Source organism: Macadamia integrifolia, chromosome 1, assembly GCF_013358625.1.
Source record: "Macadamia integrifolia cultivar HAES 741 chromosome 1, SCU_Mint_v3, whole genome shotgun sequence".
Lineage (NCBI taxonomy): Eukaryota > Viridiplantae > Streptophyta > Magnoliopsida > Proteales > Proteaceae > Macadamia > Macadamia integrifolia.
Genome location: NC_056557.1, coordinates 34,248,465 through 34,263,893, shown reverse-complemented (window position 1 = coordinate 34,263,893; position 15,429 = coordinate 34,248,465). Strand labels below are relative to the sequence as shown.

The following is a 15,429-nucleotide window of genomic DNA, read 5'->3' as shown; positions in this document are numbered from 1 at the left end:
TAAAAAAAAAAAAAAAACTCCGTAATTCATAATTATCCACTACCATAATTATCTCCCTCTCTCTCTCTCTCTTCCCCAAACGTGGGGGAGTTTGGAGGGGAGAAATTCTCCCCCTCCCCACTTGTAACACCCATATTCACTCATATCTTAAAGTCACCACTCTCTCACATTAATTCTCACCACTCTCATTCACTCTCATTCACATTCATATAGATCCTTAAATGAATATATATATTCAAGTGCTTAGATAGCTTGCAGCAGTTCTTCTCTGGTAGTTCTTCTGTGGCCGATTTCGCGATATGCTATTAGGTTCTAAAGTTGCAGCTTTGAGTGAGACTTCTCTCATGTTATAGCTTGTATGTTGAAGAATTCCTCGTGGTTTCTGATTTACTTGCATTTCTCTCTTTTTCCAGGATCAGTGTGTTCTTCCAATTATCCAAAACACCTAGCCGCTTCAGGTCATCTTATCTACAATCAGTTGTAATCGGTTTCAGAACATGTTAGAATTTATTATCGCCTTTTCTCTTCGATCATAAAAGCCTGATTTAATTATTTGTTATTGTTTTTTCCTAATTGGAGAATTAATTTGAGTTGTTTGGATCAAAATCAAAATTTAACCAAATGGCTGGTGGTTTGCACTCTAACTGTTTAACAAATTTTGATTTGCTCATTTTCAAATTAATGTTTGGTTTAATTTGATTGCTTGTTCGTGAAATGTTTATTGGATAAAAATAGTTTATACAAGAAAACTGGATGTATAGTTTGATCAAATATGAATGATTAATTGTTCTTCGTGAGTGTTATTGGTGTCTATAAATTAATGATTGGGTGAACTTAACTGAAAACTGGGAGCATTCTTTCTTGTTCTTGACAATATGAGCAGCCCTCAGTCCATTTCAGCATTCGGACTTACTTTCTTTATTCTTGTGAAATTCTCCAAAAAAACAAAAAATCTAAATCCTTGAGTCTCCTTTTTTAACACTCTTTCTCTTTTTCTCACTTTCCATTTCCTTTTGAAACTCTTTCCCTCATCACCCACGTTCCACTCTCATTTTCTAAAATCTTTAAGATCTCTATATCTTTAAGTCTCATTTTGCTTCGACTGTAGAAGAGATAGTGTGTCTTCTCGATCTCAAAATGGTGACAGATTCATCTTTGACGAATTCTTAACTGTTCCGGAGTTTTCTGTCAATCCTATCTCAGATGATTCATTATTTTATATTTTTGCTCGATGTCTTCTATTCCATGAATCAAATGAGATAAAAAAATTTGGGTTTTGGGTGATTTTGTTTTCTATTCAGAGATTGCTGACACCGTCGAATCATTGGACTCTGCAACTGAGGTAAGAAATCATAAACTCTATCCCTCTCTCTCCAACATGGGATAATCCATATTACTGACTAAGATTTTAGAGAATATGTTTTTTGTTGGCGATAACTGGCAACTGATGAACTGCTTAAGGTTTTATGATAACTGACAACAGATTAAGGTTTTAAAGTGGGTTAGTTTCAGCCTTGGGATTATGGATCATGGATTCTCTTTCCCCATTCGTAAGTAGAGCCTTGGGATCATGGATCCTCTTTGAATGCAATAGTGTAATCTTGGTGTAATACTAAATTAATTTCTCTATCTCATTCTTTTTTGTTGATTCTTTTTTGGTTCAATTTCATTTCCAGGTTGACAAAATATGGCTAAGGAATGGTGTGTAGAAAGATCTGAATTTGGTTCTGATGAGAATAACTCTCTTGAGTTGTTCTGAATACCCAGTCCATATATGTGTAGCATGTCACAATCATTTTCATGCATTATGTTTTCTTTTGCCTCAATTTGTTTGAGAACACTTTTCCGAAATCTAAAATTATTGAAACCAGAGATGGTTAGAAGGCTATTATTATTGGATCCTAAAAGGCATACTTTAGATCAAGGAGTGCTTCCATAAGTTTGGATCAATTGCTTGAAAAAATATTGAGCAACAAATAATTTCCCCACTGAATGCGTTTCTTGCTGCTCTTTCCTTGAAGAGTGATAACTGGTGACAGAAGGGAGGGTATTACATTTGAAAGTATTTTCTTGATGTCATATTCCAAGTGTCACTTCATGGATTTTCTACTCGCTTGTTTCTTTCTCCCGTCTCAAGTTTTGCTTTAAATCAAGTTTCATCATGTTGTGGAAATAAGAGGGTAGTTTTTATCCTCATAAATTATTTCCTATTATATCCCTAACTGTGGTTATAAGAGGGTAATTGGTGTCTTGTTATGTTTGAATAAATAATTACGTTAATAATATCCTTAAAAAAATAAAAAATACATTGTCAATAAAAACTCTTTAAATCATTTATTTTCAAACCTTCATTAGAAAAGTTGTTAATTCTCACGCCTCTCTCTCTCTCTCTCTCACTTTCCTTTTTAGAGGGAGAGAGAAGCCTTTTTAAAAACCAATGAAATGTTCTAAAAAGGTTTCTTCCTGAATTTTCTACATTAGGTTTTTCACTTTCTACATTTTTTTCTCTCCCCCCTTTGCTCTAGAATAGCATTTAACCAATGATTGTTTAAGAAAATCCGTAATTGTCTATCATTATTTGAAATTAAAAAAATTAATATTTAATAATCATCTTCAATTACTAATTGTTTTAATGGATATAATATATGATTAAAATACATTTAGTTTAATGTAGACATTTTGTTCTCTCTCATACGGCCACACGTGCATTTTTGCAAGAAAATATATATATATATATATATATGTATATGGTAAAAAAAAAAAAATCTGAAAATTCCTAGTGACAGTGATGTCATGCATGTAAGAACATCAACAGAGCAAACTGAAAGTGGATCTGATTAGACAAAGTAACATAGACCATGAATAAGTAAGGTGTTATAAGCAATGCAGAACAGATTAATGCCTAAATTAGTCAAAATATGAAACTAACAAAATATTTCTACAATAAAGAAGAACGTAAATAAAGAAAAAAGATATATAACAGCATGGAAACTATACCATTAGCCCGCCCAGAAAACCATCAAGTATGATTCGATTCCAGGAATCAAAATATGCATAAATGGAGAACTTTGCCTTGGCTGCAAGTCCAAGAGAAGTAATTGCCATGACGAGAATATAAAATACAAAGCCTGTCAAGCCGGTGAATCCCAAAATTCCAGCAATAACTCCACCAACGATGGACAAGAAAGTTCGACTGTAGAGATAGATGACAGCAAGGGTTTAGCATCGGCCATTAATGAAGGTGTGATATTCACATCACCAAAAAGAAAACAGCACATTGGATGACATGAAGCAATAAAAGGAAAAATAGAAATAATAGGCGAAAAAAGAACTAGTAATCCCACTAAAGTTTAATATAAAAAAAAGTGCAGACATAATCCTAAATAAAGTTAAATCATAAAGTATGAAAGAAACTTTCTTATTCCCACAACCTATTATGCAATAGAAAAGTACATAATGAACTTCAAGGGCATCACGAAATTTCGTCCAAACGTAAGATGCTTGAATAGAGGTTTTCAGTGAATTCATTTTAATATACACATTATGGTCTACCACAACCATACAGATTTAGTGAAATTTCACACAATAAAATAAGGGATCTTTTATCCATCACAATGTGTTGTGAAGGAAAGACATTCAGTATAATTTCATGTCCCTGCCTATATATTCGAGGCAAGGTAAAATTATTGCAAGCAGCAAGAAGTCATCTGCAGAAAGCCCACAACATCAGTCACTGACCAGAAAACCACTGTCCAAATATCCCCCTTCTCTGAGGGCACAAATTTTTTGAGTAAGCCAACAAATCCTATCAGATAAGGGAGGTCTCCATCAGCAATACCAAGCCTGATCAGATCAGGGTAGTACCGAGGAGGTCATCATCATCACTCACAAGAAAAAAAACCATAAGTCTCATCAAATCTGGTAAACGCAGTTATCAGAAAGCCCAAGCCAGTCAGATCTGAGCAAGACCCAGCCTGTTCTATCACAGTGGTCACTGTTTGACAGTTCTTTACGTCGCTTTAGAAGGTGATGACACTAGTGTGAACTTACTTATTTCACTGCTGTCACTGGATTTGTTATCTCATGTCTCCTTTTCGTGAAAAAAGACCAATTGAAGTGGAGGGTTTCTTCAAAGAACAAGGAGCTGAGTCAACTATTCAATCAAATGATATTGAGCACGTTTCCCGTCTCTTCTCGAGAAGATGTGGGGTATTTCTTGCAAATTTTGTGCTCATTTCAGTATGTGGCATTTCCGTCATAGAATCTCTTTCGTTATGGGGGACGAAATGAATTCCGCACGATCGGATTTTTTGAGGAACGTATCCAGAGAGACTTGGATTTGGTTAAACAATGTGTGGTTGGTAAGCAAAGATCGGTTTTTTAGCAAGGTACGGAAATCATTCACAATTCCACATTGGGCTACTATTCCTCTTGAGACAGCATGCTTCCTTCCAAAAAACATAGTATAAAAAAATAAAATAAAAAAATCTTGTTTTCAATTTGAGTCCACTATTCTTTGCAGATTTCTACTTTGTGACGATGCTCTATCTTTCAGGCCAGAGTGCAGCCCAGATAGCCAGTCTTGTATATAAGCAAAAAATGCTCGTGCCATGTGCAATAGGCATTATGTGCAAACTGATCCCCATATGGTGTACGTGGTACCCCGACATATGTAACTCCAATTATGAGTGGTGTTAACATTCAACTATTGTGTAAGAACAGAACATAACAGTTTGATCCTTAAGAAAGACATACTTGACTTTTCCTTTCATGCAAAACAGTCATATACCTCAAGGCCAACCACAGTGAGAAATATCAGCATATCTATAACACAGTACAGGCCTTTCTGCGGTACTTAGATTTAACAGTGCAACAAAGTTCAACCAGAGAGCCAGAAAGAATGGAAGCCAGTAAGCTACCATAGATGGGATATAAGCATGTATGAGCAGTGACACAATGGAAATAGAATTTTAATTAGTTTGCAATTATATATCAGTAGTGATCCACAACAAATAAATGAAACAGATACAGATATATATATATATATATATTTCTCTTTTACCGGTGGAACAAAGAAGATACAGAGATGACGTCACTATTATTTGCATTTCATGTAACAGTCGCTTATGTGGATTTGCAGTAGCAACAGAGCACACAGCTCTACTGTTTGATGTGTTGGCACTGCAATGATGAGACTTTGATCCTACCCTAGCTCAGAGAATAAATACACAAACATGCACAAACAGAGAATGAGAAATAGAAAGCTCTTAGCTAGTCTCCCAGGTTTTTCACAAACATTTGACCATCTACTACACAAACTAGGAATGTAAACTGAACAGATTTAGGGTGTATATAAGTATATCTGACTTTGATCTGGTTGGACCTACATCCACACACCTCTAAGAGAATGGTAAGTCTGGGTCCATAGATGATAGCCTACTAGGTACCCAATTACATGATCACTCAGCGGACTGGGACCCAATCGGCAAGATCTGGCTCACTTGTGCAACCTAACCAATATTCAGTTCATTATTTGGTAACCAATAAAATAAGGCTATATATATACTATGAAATTTCAAATGAAGAAACACTTTGATATTTGTTGATTCTTTGCATTTTCCTTTATTTTAATAGATTTATATTTTCAAAAAATGGCACATTTCTATATGAAATTAAATAAATAGAAGATGTAAACCGAAAACCAGAAATTCTGCAGGCCAAGTGAGGAACTAGCTATTCCCCACCCAGGCCTAGGGCATCCAAAAATGTTCAGGCATGGGTTTTCCGTTTTCATGGACTCAAGGCATATGTCTCAGGATATTTATAAGGCAAACAAAATGTGAATATACCGTAGCATCCAAACACAATACCACACAAGGCCCTAATAATCTCCGAAATCTAATCCATACTCTCAATATGCTCAAATTGTGACAAGTTGTGTATTTGATGCACTCTTTGAACCCACCCCCAACAGAAAGAAAAAAAAAAACACTTCTTTTCAGGATAAACATTAGACATATATAATGACATAGTGTTATACTAAAGTGTTGAGACAAACCTGTAACAGATTATCTTATTGTTGTTTTGCAGGTTCTCAGCATGGAAGGATGGTATGTCAGCATCACTTGACTTCTTACCAGAAGCCACTGAATCATCATGTCCGGCCATTACTTGTACCTCGTCTATATCTAAGAAAATTAAGAATTTGATGACTAAAGGCTTACAATAATTAATTAAACAATAAAATAAAAATCAAATAATTAAAATGGCATATGTAGTGCATAACCACAGCTTAAACCCCAACCTAGAATTCAAAAGAAAACCAAAAATACAAACAAAGGTAAAAGGAGAATCCCCGGAAAATATAAATCAAATACCACAACCTAAGTAGATAATAGAATTTGAGGGGAACAGGGCTGACAGAAATGATGCTAAAATCTGATCTGAGGCTCCAAATGGTTCACAAGTCATACATTTCTACGAGTGTAAGCCCTTGACTGATGCAAACTACAGCCCGTGGAAGAAGAAGAATTTTTGGATTTGGGTTTGGTTCAGTTTTTTGACAAATTTGTGGAATCTAACTACTTGTTGTTTGGTAAGTCTAGCACCATCAACTGGTATCAGATCCATGGTTAAGGATAACCCTAGTACCCCAAGCCAAGCCCTTGATTCGAATGCACAAGTGATTGAGATATTGAAGCAATTGACTGAACACATGACTAGGATGATGCAAAGTATTGATTTCGTACCTACACATTCATTATGCACCTCCTAGGACTAACATTACTGCAAAGAAGGTGAAGCTAGAAGTTCCTTACTTTGCTGGACATTTGGACTCTTGCCTATTCCTTGATTGGTTAGATTCTCTATATAAATATTTTTGTTGTTTCTATTTCTCATATTATGAACTTTCTATTTCTAAGGTTGCTTACAAATGAAACACCTCTCTCTCTCTCTCTCTCAATGGGAAGGTTCCTATTAGTTGCATTTATAGTTTGTTTCTATTTGTTTGCTGTGAGATGCAGTTGTGTGGTGAGATGGCCTATTGGTTATTGAGAGACCTGTTGTTCTAGATCTTTATAGGATATTAGTTCCCAACTTTGGGTAATCAGATAGCCATTATTGACTCTGACCCAAAATAGTAATAATTAAAAGTTCCATCTACGGAAAGGAACTAGAACAAGGCACTGAAACAGTAGGAGAACTGTATAAAATTCCAATTTAATGATTGCACAATGCTTTATTTTGTATTGATGAAATAGAAGGAAACATGTTGGGTGAGGGTCAAGTTTTCATGATTCTGTCCTCCAAATTCGGCAAGGAAGATAGATTAATTATTTATCGATAGAAGGAACTAAGATGGTGAAAGAAGACAAATATGAAATCAATATTTTTATTGATACTCTTTTACCATGTAAGGGAGCTTTTAATTGATTTATCCCGTTAGATTTTTCCTTCATATTAAACCATTCTTTACCACAGTTTACAATTTTAGTTCCAGAGAAGTAGTGATCGTCTTGCCCTCGTTTCACAGACATCTTGATTTCCAAAAACTGGGAAAAAAATTCCAGCATAATAGAATCTTCTATCTGCAGAATTCACTATGCCCAACCAAAAGAAAAGAAAAAAAAAACAACATACGTGACACCACCCATTTTGCAGGCAATTTTATCACAGATTAAAAGTCATCAACTTAATAGACAACATCGCATCCATCCCGCAAAGCAACCAGACTTCAAAATTATTTTTCCCAAAAAAAATTTAAAAATGATTCAGAAAACAAATGAGTAGCAGAGGAGAAGAGCATGGTTAATTTCGTTTGGAACACGAGGGCATGCATAAGTACACGAAAGGTGTGTGTGTGTGTGTGTGTGTGTGTGTGTGTGTGTGTGTGAGAGAGAGAGAGAGAGAGAGAGAGAGTACCTTGTGATTACTGAAGCAGTAAGGCCGGAGAAGAACCAAATCTGTGATCACCGAAGAAGTAAAAACGGAGAAGTAGCAAATCTGTGATTAGCGAAGAAAGAAAGCAGGAAACAAATCGCCGGGGAAGAAGATAGGAACAAAAACGGAAATGAGAGAATGTGGGAGAGGGAGAGATCTCGTACCTACAGGGATCGAAACACGGGTTTCGAACGGAATAAGGAGGAAAACATCTCTCTGCGTCTTGTATTGATCGAAAGGGTTGTGACGAGAAGACGGACAATATCATCAGTAACACTCGCACAGATACCAGTAGCCGGCAGGGGTGTCAATCCGTGCCCGACCCGATTAACCCGACCGAGACTGGACCAACCGATTGGTTCTTAGGGTGTGTTTGTAGACACTCGCACAGATACCGTAGCCAGCAAGGGTGTCAATCCCGTACCCGACCTGATTAACCCGACCGAGACTGGACCAACCGATTCGTTCTTAGGGTGTGTTTGTTTGGTAAGAAAAAAGAAAGACGTGAGAGGAGGAATGTGACTTTTTAAAATCACAAGAAAAATTTGAACCATCTATTTTTACAGTTTTTTTTTAAATCTAAACAGTAATATTTCTGCTCAAAGTTGGGAAAGTAGACAACATTGTCCAGGATACTACACATTCATAGACATACATAGAATGTATGCTAATACAAGAAGGTATTTGATTGAAAGGAGGGAGTTCTCTAAGAAAGTAACAAAGAGATGCAACACAACTATTTCGTACATAGGAGAACAGCAATGCCATTTTCGTATGAGTAGGAAGATAGAGAGATCTCCTAGGTGCAACCTCTGGTACTGTTGGTTGTACTTGCACCTGCCCTTCATTTTGACCATGTAATGCAAAGATAGGCTGAGCGCCTTCTTCTCTTGATGCATTTTATAGGGCGTGATAGGTTGCAACATGTACAAATTACTGTGCTATCTGATGGGGATCTAATAGCATTTTATAGATTTTTACAAGAAAGAGCTTTTTGTCTGGGAGTGTGATCCTTTGTCAGCATGGGCCAATGGAGCGCACACTAAAGTCTCAACAAGGATGAGATTTTGAGCTTTCATGGGGGGTCATTTTGCCCCACCCTATGTCTGGGTGCAGGCGCTCTGCTCTCGGACACAGTTCTTTTTCCCAAATTTACAGGTTGGAACATCAGAGTGCAGACACAGCCAATGTTGTCAATTGGCAAGCTCAAAAAACACTCAAAGATGCAACCAACTTGATTGCTCATGATTTGTGATGAATTTGCAATCTTAATCACACCCAATTTTTATAATTGTATAATTTCTTTATTTATTCAAGAAAAGAACAGGGGGAAAATGAATTAGCAATCTCCTGTTTTGTTTGCTGAGCATGTGCATCAATTTCTCCCAACACCAAACTGTAGCTCAGCAGAATGAGCTTTTGGTTTGAATACTAGTCCATATAGAAGCATCTGGCAAGCAGAAATCATGGTTCATTTGATACTATTAACAGGTTTTTGGTGAACCCATCATTTACCAACCAGTTATGATTGTTAGAACTTCATATAAAGGATTTAGGATGCTGACTCCATTCTGAGACACTAGCTTTGAAAATGCTGACTGGTAACAAACAAGGAACTACAACAAATAGAATAAAGTTGAAGTTATAAGAACCAGTTGAAACAAGAAAAATTGAAACAAATAGTGAGTGATCTGATGAACTCTGTTACCTTTGCTGAACAGAAATTCTTCAACTACATACTATCAATTGGCAGCATTTCGAGATACAGGGCTTACTACAAGGGTGGTTATAGGCACATAATGATATAACCCAACTACATAATGGAATACCCTTGCGACCACCTGCTGGTGGTTGGTATTCCTCCACCAACCAGACTGTATATGCTCTGCACTAGTGTATTTGAGTTAAGCTGAATCTATGCATCGAATTTCAACACCTTGGGATCTTCGTGAAATGAAGTGAACATCTAATCTTCTGCAAATCTAAATATAAATCGTGCACTTATTGTCTTAATAAATGGCCACAACTTCCATATCAACAAGAGGAAACCTGAAAATACTAGTGTGTATAAGCCAACGAGTTTCAAGCTTCACAGAAAAAGAAAGCCAAGTTTTGTCTTGAAACAGAAGGTACCTAAAGATAAATAAATACATGATTGTGTTGACCCGATAAGCTATGCATACATGAGCCAGATATTCACATTTTATCTGAAAGTCATCTCCACCCGAAATACCCATGAATGTCCTCTCCCCACCCCCAAAAAAAAAGGAGCCAGACAAAGAAGCACCTTTGCCATGGGAGAGTGAAACATTCTAGCATGAAAAATTTAGAGACCATGAAAGCAACTTCTACATTTATAATCACATTGACAAAGAGAAGCTTTCAAGAACATAAATAAATCTACCTCTGCCAAGAGGAGTTGCAATTTACAAATGACAAAGGAAAACCATTTGGTTTTTATCTATGATTTTTTTACATTTAGATCTCCACAGTTTCTACACTGCTGATTTAAATAAATTAATGAAGCCATTTGCGTGAAGAGATCAAAGAATAGCCAATTGGTCGCTATTAAATCACTGAACTAAACCCTTGGCCATTGAGGACTTACTACCTGCACAACAAAAAATAATCATCAGATGATTTCCCCATAGATATATGTTAAGTTTGTCTCGAATTCTTGACCCATTTTGAAGATTGACCCGATCCGACATATTTTGGTGGTGACCAGAATGGGAAATTTTTTGAGATCTGTGATGGAAGCAGAGGGGTTGGGCTGATAGGCCCAAGCCCGGAATCCATCACTAATCTCGTATTGGGGTGCGGGGACGGTCGACCGGATCGACCGTGACCCGATGGATCGACCCGCGACTTGAAGTATATATAATGTACTGTTGCTTGTTGAGAAAGTCATTGTATTTTGGGGGTTTTTCGAGTTAGGGTTTCAGGGCGAGTTTTCTCGCCGCTGCTTGGGTGTAATCTCTCTTCTGCATAGTGAAACATCTTCTTCTTCGCCCGAGGACGTAGCACACCACCCTGGTGTGTGAACCTCTTTAAATCTTTGTGTTGTGCAGATCTATTGTCTCTTTATTTTTCGTGTTTCTTGGTGTTTGATCTAACAATATATGGACATCTGCTTGGCACCAACTTTCTTCAATTGGAACCAGAAAAGAACAGTTTTTCAGACAGGTACCAAAAGACATAAAAAATTTCTACTTCAGCCCCATTCAATGATTAGTACCCTCCATGTACTATGAGAAATAATATAAACATGATGACCCTGAGTGTCCATAGTCCTCAATAACCTGTCTCCCCATGCCATGCATGTTTCTGCAGACTTAATTAACATAGAGTTTATTGGCAGGCCACTGTTCAAATGGGGTACAACATAAAATGAAACAGTTCCATGAATTTAAACTTGATTGTTTAAGGCCTACGATTGAAACTGATGTGCCTAATCATACATCCAGCAATCGGTAGAACCTAATATGTATTATTAGGTGAGGCTTCTTATTTCAATGATAGTCATGAATCGGAAGGTCCCACGTATGGAAAAGGGGTGGCTGAGTTGTACTTTTTCCCCTGATGGTCCAAAATAGATATGTATGCCTTATTTTCGTCCAGTATTGCATAGAAAGTGTGAAGATAAGAGGTAAACCTCTAGCGTGCTGAACACTAATCGCATTCGACTAGCAACAACAGATGGCTCCTCAGCATGTCCCACTACTGCCATTTGCTCTAGTCGAAGATTCTTCACTGGAAGCCTGGGGAAAACATAAGAGAGCATAAATACCTTAAATGTTAGTTTTCAGAAGTCCATATAACAAGAAATATGAAGAGATGAACGATATCTCTATGATTCTAGTATAAGCAACCAAATTTGTTCAAGTCAAAAAGGTTCTCAAACAGCTGGTACTACAGGAAAATTAGTCCATCTCAATTCTTTAAATTTTAATATAACCAACCTGAGATATATATATATATATATATATCAATCAATTACAAATGCTATCTGCCATCTGAGCCAGAGATGTGCCTTAAAGAGTGCATGCATGCCCATGATGACTAGGAGTGGCATACTCAGAATTTAGTGAACCAAGGTTCCAACAGCTATTGCTGATTTTTAGACTGGTTAATCCATTAAATATTGATCAATTGGCACAAATCTATTGTTGTCCCAATGATGTTTCCATTTAAAAACCAATAAAAAACTAGCCAGTAACTGTGATCAAGTTAGAAATTAATGCTCTCAGTTGACCTTTAGATTATGAAATCCTACACAGAACCAAAAGCAGAATTACTTCAATAACCTATAGTGAATACTAGTTTCAAATAAACAGCATAACAGCTTGATCAATTCTGCAACTCATAGGCCCTACGTACTGCCTATGTTAATTCCCTGTTTGGCTTCAATCGAGCGAACCACTTCAACATGCAACTTGGAGGGTAGAGTGAGCTATAATACCTACTGCCTGATTGATACTAAAACTCTCAAACAACTCAAAAGTCAAAGTATTTCAGTACAGATATTGGAGATGATAATCCTAAAAGCTAACATGCATAAAGTCCATATGGTTAAAATGAATACAAGAGAACATGTAATGGGCCATTGATGCAGATTAAAACTAGGCAAATAGCATATATTTTGTAACATAAGAGTCATTATGTTCCCAACATGAGAGATGCTTAAATGAAGTATAACAATTACAGACACACACACCTGATGTAAAGGTTGTGGTGATACCAACAAGTAACACAAATAAAAACCCAGCCACAAAAAAATAAAGAAAGGGGACCTCACCATGCCATTCCTCTTACATAATAAGCATTCGCTATGATAGAACAAAAGCCTTTCCACTGAAGCATGATATCAGCTGAGACAGGAGGTGTAGATGACCATCTAACAATAGTAGGCTGTGGTGTACACAGGATGGTGATGAATATAATGCTTAACCACAGAATGCACTCATCAACCTGCATTGTGATATGGGATGTTTAAAATTCCATTCTTAATTCAGTCAACAGATTTCACGACTTCCTTCAATCAGAACCACTAAGACAATTCATCATAAAAGAGTTTGGATTACCAGTGGCGCTGCAACAGGGATGCCATGTTCTAAATTAATCAGGACAAAAAAATCCAGAGCAACTATTTGAAAACATAACTCTACTAAAATACACTATGAATTGGCATATATTGACTGGTTAGAGTGGTTTTCACCCTGATTAGATTGCTATAGAGTGTTCCTGCAGTGGCAGCAGTATCATACAGAAAATCTGTTGACATAAAGTGCTAGTAAACACAGTGAGTTATATTGAGATCTGGCTTTTCCAACTTATCTCAAGTTTGGATTACCATATGCAGAATTTTAGTAACCAAGCAGGCACTAGCTTATTGCCCTTCCTGTGACCAGTAAACATACAAAATGTGTAACCTACACAGTTCCTTTTTTCATTCTTGCATAAATAAATAACATATGTTAATCTGTCGAATATATTAATAGAAAATTTTTACAAATCACAAAAATTTTGAACAAGATAGTTTGAGAGTAGTTTGTCACTACAGTCAAAACATTCAGTCAGAAATTGGTAGGGATCTCAGAATCATAAAATAAATAAATACCGAGGGATACCTCCATGTCTAAAGTAATTTACATGCAAGGGCAAAGAAACAGTATATTTTATAGATGAATGTATGTAGAATTATATACAGAAGTATTTATAAAATGTAGCAAAGGGAAAATGCCACTTCACAACCCCAGCAGGGGAGGCCTCTCTTTACAGCCCACTCATGATGTGGCAATTCTGTCTGTTGGACAGAGGGCAATGTCCGGATTGGTGCATGTCAAAATTAAGATCCAAATTCAATATACCATCCCATATACAGGCTTAGTTTCCCACATATATCCATGAACCGCATCAGTAGTCCCATGCACCCTCTTGACACTTGACAAGACAAATATTTTTTAATGCTTTGTTTTGCCAATTGGCTAGATTGGATTGGACTGAAACTTGACTTGCGGGCACAAGACCTTGGTGTCTAGCTTTACCACAAAAATAGAGCCCCATCTGACATGCCATGTGGCAGTTTTATGCTTTCTATTGGTGGGCTGACCAGGAAACATTTGGCCGTGAAGATAATAGTAAACATCTATGATCTATCTGCATAAATGTAAAGCAAAATATATTTACCATATCATATAGGTTTAATCTATAATTTTTTCTGTTTTATTTGCATAACTATTCAAGTATTCCATCTATGCTAATCAACATAGAAGGGCATGAGTCTTACCTCCTTAGAGAAAATCTTGGACTTCAAACTTGTGCTTCCACCATAAGATTGCACACCTTCTATTTCAATTCCAGATTTCTTTATATCAATAAGTTCTTTCCTCAAGCCCTCATCAGTGCAGCCCAAGGCATATGCATTTACCCCAGCACTGATGAACTCCTGATATCAGTGAGCCAGCAACCAAAAATATTAGTAAAATGATAGCAACAATGGCTGATGCAATAACCAAACACACAAAATAGTACATATATACTTCTAGATTGTCGCCTCCTCCCCGATCGATGACATTCCTGTACCTTCGAAATAAGCTGATTGCTATATTGCGGGATGAGCGATACTCATCGTCTGACGAAGTGGAGGCATATGATTGACACTAACAAAATACAAAAAAAAAAATGACATGCAAGTAGTAGCAGAAGTTAATTGGGGATTTTTATTTAATGAAAACCATTTTCTTGGCAGGTAACAAAGAAGAGTTGCTTACCATCCATCTCTTAGAACTTCCCTGATTTGATATCTTTGATGGGCAGCAGCTCTTATTTTGACCACAGCATTGCCAAGGAATAGAAGTATGTAATCTTTGATTGCAAGGCTCTCTGCTGATCAACACATTAACATGTGAAATGCTGCAATGAGAAGCTTCTTGCAATGTTTTAGTTTCACAATTTGTCCAGAACTTGCTGATTCCTCTGGGAGCATGTAACACCATCATGGTTGCATTATCAGAGTATTGTTCTTCAGAAACCAACCAAAACACTCATAAGCACAATGCAAATATAATTGAGTTCAATAAAAATATTTTTTGACATATATGGCCAATTTTCCAGATTATAATTTGAAGCATTGCTGAATCATGAGGTGTCCAGTCCTTCCCCTAAGTAAATATTTGTGAAAATATAGCAGTCTTCCCAAGGTGCTCCCATTTTGAACTAGTTATTTATGACAAACCCCATTTTTATTTTGAAGTAACAGCTTAAAATACCTGAACCCTGGTGCAAACAAATCCAATTTATTCATTAGGTTTATGCCTCTGTCGCTCAAATCATATTCACCCCACCAAAAAAAAAAAAAAAAAGTTATAATTTATTTCCTATCAAATTCAAACTGTAGTAAAATAGTTACATGCTTGGAATTTATTCTGCGAATGGAATCAGAATCAGGGTGATTTTCAAATTAGATGTCAATATTTTTTTTTATTT

General features: G+C 36.5%; 2 protein-coding genes across 6 annotated transcripts in view; both read right to left on the bottom strand.

Moving 5' to 3' along the window:
• Window positions 1–8,291, bottom strand: part of LOC122084970 (ER membrane protein complex subunit 6-like) — a 13,560-nt gene extending 5,269 nt beyond the window's left edge. The window contains exons 1-4 of one of the 4 annotated variants that reach the window (XM_042653406.1): window positions 8,106–8,291; window positions 7,924–7,964; window positions 6,059–6,188; window positions 2,998–3,193 (exon numbers count right to left, since the gene is read on the bottom strand). In XM_042653406.1, coding sequence (XP_042509340.1) covers window positions 2,998–3,193; window positions 6,059–6,168 — 306 coding nt within the window. In that variant the 5' untranslated portion in view covers window positions 6,169–6,188; window positions 7,924–7,964; window positions 8,106–8,291. Of the gene's footprint in view, window positions 1–2,997; window positions 3,194–6,058; window positions 6,189–7,923 lie in introns of all 4 variants that reach the window. The other 3 variants (XM_042653398.1, XM_042653381.1, XM_042653389.1) reach the window with 3 other exon arrangements.
• A 1,981-nt stretch (window positions 8,292–10,272) lies between these two features.
• Window positions 10,273–15,429, bottom strand: part of LOC122084953 — a 6,042-nt gene continuing 885 nt past the window's right edge. Inside the window, exons 2-7 of one of the 2 annotated variants that reach the window (XM_042653371.1) lie at window positions 14,715–14,965; window positions 14,484–14,603; window positions 14,231–14,389; window positions 12,740–12,912; window positions 11,597–11,702; window positions 10,273–10,552 (exon numbers count right to left, since the gene is read on the bottom strand). In XM_042653371.1, coding sequence (XP_042509305.1) covers window positions 10,523–10,552; window positions 11,597–11,702; window positions 12,740–12,912; window positions 14,231–14,389; window positions 14,484–14,603; window positions 14,715–14,942 — 816 coding nt within the window. In that variant the 5' untranslated portion in view covers window positions 14,943–14,965 and the 3' untranslated portion in view covers window positions 10,273–10,522. Of the gene's footprint in view, window positions 10,553–11,187; window positions 11,703–12,739; window positions 12,913–14,230; window positions 14,390–14,483; window positions 14,604–14,714; window positions 14,966–15,429 lie in introns of those variants that run through there. The other variant, XM_042653366.1, reaches the window with a different exon arrangement.